The sequence below is a fragment of the Bison bison genome, unplaced genomic scaffold (genome assembly GCF_000754665.1).
Source record: "Bison bison bison isolate TAMUID 2011002044 unplaced genomic scaffold, Bison_UMD1.0 scf7180017864291, whole genome shotgun sequence".
In the NCBI taxonomy this organism is placed as follows: domain Eukaryota; kingdom Metazoa; phylum Chordata; class Mammalia; order Artiodactyla; family Bovidae; genus Bison; species Bison bison.
Genome location: NW_011494863.1, coordinates 3,832,126 through 3,837,386, shown reverse-complemented (window position 1 = coordinate 3,837,386; position 5,261 = coordinate 3,832,126). Strand labels below are relative to the sequence as shown.

Below are 5,261 nucleotides of genomic sequence, written 5' to 3'. Positions count from 1 at the left end.
AATTTATACGGTAATTCGGTTTTTAAAAATGAGTGTCCAAGAAAACATGTCTGCATTAGGACCTCTGACCTAGCTCTTCTCCCATCTCCCCATGTTCTGCTTTTGCTCTAATCCTAAGGTACCACATTTGGAATTAGGGGAAGAATGTCATGAAGCCAGCCAGAAGCAGCATGCTAGTGGAGGGTGGAGACAGGAGCCCCACCACAAACCTTCCCATGCCCTCCTACAGGCCAGAGGCAGAGAGGCAATCCCAGGACTCCGAGGAAAAGCCCAGGAGAGCCCGAGGGCCCCTGATACTCACTTCACTCTGCTGGCTCTACTCTTAATATTGACTTCTTAATTTATAACACTTACATACTCTCTGTTCCAGGGGAAAGACCCAGTGAGGACGATGAAAGTGTCGTAAACAGTGCACTTTTTACATTCTTACACGTGGTTGTGACTTACCTATACACATTTCATCATCTGTTTCTGCGTCTCCTATGCACTGAAATTTAAATTCATTTAAGGAATCTGCAAACTTCCGCTTCGCTGAAGACAAATCTAGCAACAACAACAAAAAAAAGAAAGTAAAAAATGTGAATTACTGAGATAAATCTGCTTTCATATTTACTGCACTTTTCAGTCCTTGTAGTACAAAAAGCAGCTAAATCTGTTCCTGAGTCCATCTCAGAGCACAAAATAACGTCAATTCAAAACAGTAAATAACTGTTTATAACATGAAATAGCTGATTTGCTTCACAAGTCAGTACTTCTGCTACATTTGCTTTAACAAGTCTGGCCCTCTCTCTCTTAATTCCTCAAGCTACACAGCAAGTCCTGTCATCTCCACTTGATACAGGTGGGAATCCACTTGCCTAAAAATGTCAGGGTCAGAGCCCACATTAGGATCTGTTCAGCCCTGCTCTATCACTGACCCTCCACATGGTCAGTGAAGCTGCCCTCATGTCAGACTCAACAATACGCACCCCAGTCTAACACACACGACAAATAGGCATTAGGTGGGAGCTGGCAGAAAGGGCTTGGAACTGCACAGGAGCACCCGAACCTCCTCTTCTGACTCAAGGACACACAAGGCCTGAGTTCTCGGAACCCTCTGGGCTCCCCTCAGAGGAGAGCAGCCGCCAGCCTGTCAAAGCTCTGCCTGAACCAGATAGTTCCCTGGGTGACCTCGTTCCACCACTGCCAGGAGAACAAAGCCCTGGCAATGTTCTGAGCTGGGGTAAAAAACGCACCCCACACATGGTATCGATAAAGAAAGCTCTCAGAGGCCCTTGTCAAATTTTAAAAACAAGCTTTCATTTAAGACAGTAATAAAAACCAATGACCCTTCCGGAACCCTCAGCTTCTGTTAAGGGTATAAACCACCGAGGTACCTTTAAGTGGCCTGACGGACAAGGCTGCTCGGCACAAATGTGCTTAACTTAATTCCATGTGCAGCCTTCCTGCAGATTAGGCTAATCATTCAAATTACCCTCGGACATGTTTCCCTCATTGAAGGGGAAATGGCATTATGTTCAAATTCCCAGAGGAGGGAAATATGAGGCATAACTGGCAGTGAGGTCTGGCTTTCATAAGGTACTAGGGGGAGTCAGGGGCGAGGGAGGGTTCTAGCTTCACAGATCAACAGAGCCTTCTGGAATAAAAGCATCCATGATACTCAGCACTTCTTTTTTAGTTCCTAAATTTGTCCCTTGAGGTTAGGGGTCATGCTTTTTTGCATCTACTGGCTTGGTTTGTTTCCTCTCCATGTACTTGCCACTGTACCCTGCTCAGTACGTGCTAAATAATATGTGTGTGGCAGGGGTGGGGAGAGCTATATACAAATTCAAGCCCCAGTAGTGAGCTCGCCAAATCCAGTGTTCACCCCAAGCAATGGAGCCAGGTGGGCTGTCCTGCTCTTCTTGGGTCTGAGGCTCAGACCACTGCATGGTTTCCAGGGGCTCCTGCTCAGGGCTGCCCTCCCAACCTCAGCTCATATGACGTGGGTCCCAAGCTACCTATGCCTTGTGCAAGGCCCACTACTCATCACCAGAAGAAGGCACGGAGCAGAGGAGAACATAGGAGCCAACGGCCAGCAGTCTCTGATTCAGTCACTTTAATGGAATGGTTCTTGGCCAAAAGTATAAAGATTCTGGCAGAGAAATCTCTCAGGGCATCTCTTAAGATTGGCCAACCCAGGCTGAGAATATCCCCAAGAACACACATCACTCCCTGGCAAGTCAAGAAAGAAACAGATGCATCTGAAAGAACACTGTGGGGAGGACAGGGGTGCCAACAGTCAGGCAGGAAGAAAATGAGGAAGAATAATGTTTCTAAGTAGAAGACAAAGCTCTTCATGCAGTGCACGGAATGTGGGCAGGTGGTACTCAGTCTAGGCTTTGCCAGAATGTTTCTCTGATCAGGATTCACAGATAAAGGCCTGAGCAAAGAATAAGAACAGGACTGCTTCTCTATCCACTTAGCAACCCTCCTGTGCGTCTCCAACAGGGCAAGTGAGACTCAAGCTGGACCCTCTTCTCAACAAGGTAGAAGAAAGGCGAAAAGTCAGCCAGGCTTGGGAAAGCTCCCAAACAGGCACCTGAAAAGCCGTGCTGCCAATGAAGATTGAGCAGTGGCTAATGATGCACAACGGGGCCTTCGTGGGGCCTTCCTCGGGAGGCCCATGGAACCAGAAACAAGCCTGTAAGCTTACAATCAGAGTGTGACCCGACTTCTCTGTGTGGTGACACACAGCACACCCCACCACAGCACACCCCGCGAAGTGCTGTGGGCCCCATGAAGCTGATAAAGAGGCTGGTGCCCTGGATGGGAGATTAGGTAATGAGTCCTGGTATGGAGTCAGTACTGGGCTGTGGGCCAGGAAGGACAGCTGGGTAGAGAAGCCCAGTCATCGGAATCTGAAAAGAAACTCACCACGGGCTTGAATGACACGTGCCTGAGAGAGAACTCTCCGTGTAAAGGTACAGTGAACACTGCTGTTTCCCGGTTCAGCATCTACTCCCAGCCTTTGGAACAGCATTTCCAGCTCAACTACGAGAACCTCTCTTCTCCACTGGCATTACATGGGGTCCTGGTTCTACACACTGGTCAACCCCTTCCCCAGCCCCTGGCCCTCACCTCAACCTCTGCCGCTCCTGGATTCACGTTTTAGCTCCATCACTGACCGGCTGTGTAACTAACCCTGGGTTAGTCATAACGTCTCTAACATCTCACCTAATGTAAGTCATCATCCTCTGGGTGAGGAGACCCACCTAAGCTGTAGGGCTGCCAGGAGACCCACTGAGACACACAGGGTAAGCGCTCTGTAGGCTGTCAGCTTCTGTTCTAGGCAGGGCTGGGCTAGCCTTCCTTAATACATTAGTCCTCCCGTAACAGGACCCAGGAAGGGAAGCACAATTACCTGTACTGAGAGAGGCAGATGTGAAGGGACTGACCAAAGCGCACACGACCTCTAAGATGCAGATCTGCAACTCTACCAAGCCCTCTGAACTGAGGCCCCTAGGGCACAGTGCACTGGTCCACCCCATTAAGATCAACTCCTCTCTGTTACTTGGGACAATGCAGAGAACATCAAAAAGAGAACACCCGAAAGCCACTGCTTCTTGGCTACTGCCACCCAGACAGGGTGCTGGCCTCTTGTATAGGCGATCACGCTGGACATGCAGCTGCACAGACACTTCTTTCTGCTGCCTTCGTTCTGATGCGTGCAGGAATCTCACACACGCATTTCAGTACAAGGAGAGAAGGCAGGGAGGCTGGTGTTGGCGCTGGGTGCATGCCAAGCTTCGTGGCACCCTGCTCATATAACCCCACTGTTTCATGTTCAGGCAGCGCGAGACACAGCAAGGAGCCAAGCAGAGGCAATAATATTTACTTTTCAGAAACATCTGTTGCTAGAAAGGCAGAACGCTGGCCAGAGCAGAGGAAAGGCGTGACTGGCAGCCTCTGGGGAGGACAAGGATCTGCTTTACAGAGTAAGTAGGCTCTGCCGCTGAGTGAGGAGACCAGGCAGCGAAGGGACGAGGAAGCAGCTGGAAGTCGGGGCCCTGACAGGCTGCTCCGAAAGCTGCTGCTCACTAGCGAACCAAAGGAAACTGCCCTTCTCTTCCTGGAGATGCCACAGCAGATACTAACTCCCCAGAGATTAAGAGAGCAAGCCAAGTATAATCCTTTCTTTCACTGAAACAGGTAGGTATATCCTAACTTCTTAAGTTAGTTTATATAAGTTTTACCAGTAATAGCACAAGACAAGCCATTTCCTTTTGCTCCTGGGGTAAAACAACACATATGAGCACATGAACACACGGGCTTACACACGTGTACATAATGAAGAACTCAAGTAACCTCACAGTATGTTTATTATCGGTGCATCTGATCTCCAAAGTTAGCAAGACTGGATATAACTATGCTTAAAATGCTCTGCTACTCTGTCACTGTCCCTGGACCTAGAAACTGGTCCCAACGGCCGAGGGAAGCACTTGCCACAGGATTAACCTCTCGGCTGCTTACAAGTGCTGTTCTCGTGTGTACAACACCACCAAAGTCCCCAGGCCTGGTTAATCTCTCCCTTCTCTGAAAGCCAATTATACTTACTCTCTGCACCCCATCATACTGCATTTAAAATGATTCATGAGTGATTCTGAATTACAATGCACAATGAGTGTGTAGGACAGGGCTGGACAAGGTGGCCCTCAAAACCTGTTGCATCGATCTGCTTGGCCAAAGAAACACAAGTTGGTTTGTGTAGAATGTCAGATTCTTTAGATAAGAGGACCGACATTGAGAGCCGAGAGGAGGACATGAGCCCCAGAGAGGTTGCAGCTTTCCCTCAGAAGCATCACTCTCAGGTAAAGCTCAACACTTTCAAAACGAAATCCTCTCTTCTCTCCTGCCAGCTCCCCAAAGAGCCAACCACAGGCCCCTTCCTGTGTCCCTACTTAGACAAAGGGTGCCACCATTCAGCATGCCACACAGGTCAGAGACAGACACCCGCGTGGTATCTTTGGCAGCAATCGCTCTCCTCAAGTCTGTCCATTTGGCTTCCTGCGCATTTGAGTTCTGCACACTCCTGCATCAACACCAGCAACCTGTAAACCAAAACCCCCATTGCCTGGATAACTGAAACTGCCCCTTCCTCGTCTCCCAACTTTGTCCCTCCAATGGCTCTCCACCCAACCATGCCAGCTCCAGCAGTGAACCCTGCAATGGCTTCCCAGAGCTCTAAGGACACAGACCAAAGCCCCCCCCCACCCCGACCC

The 5,261-nt window shown here is 49.4% G+C and overlaps 1 protein-coding gene across 3 annotated transcripts in view; it reads right to left on the bottom strand.

The window, feature by feature from the left end:
- ARHGAP26 (Rho GTPase activating protein 26) overlaps nucleotides 1-5,261 on the bottom strand; it is a 476,468-nt gene that overhangs the window by 348,154 nt on the left and 123,053 nt on the right. For all 3 annotated transcript variants that reach the window (XM_010850441.1, XM_010850442.1, XM_010850443.1), the window contains exon 2: nucleotides 448-543. In XM_010850441.1, coding sequence (XP_010848743.1) covers nucleotides 448-543 — 96 coding nt within the window. The remainder of the gene's footprint in view (nucleotides 1-447; nucleotides 544-5,261) is intronic.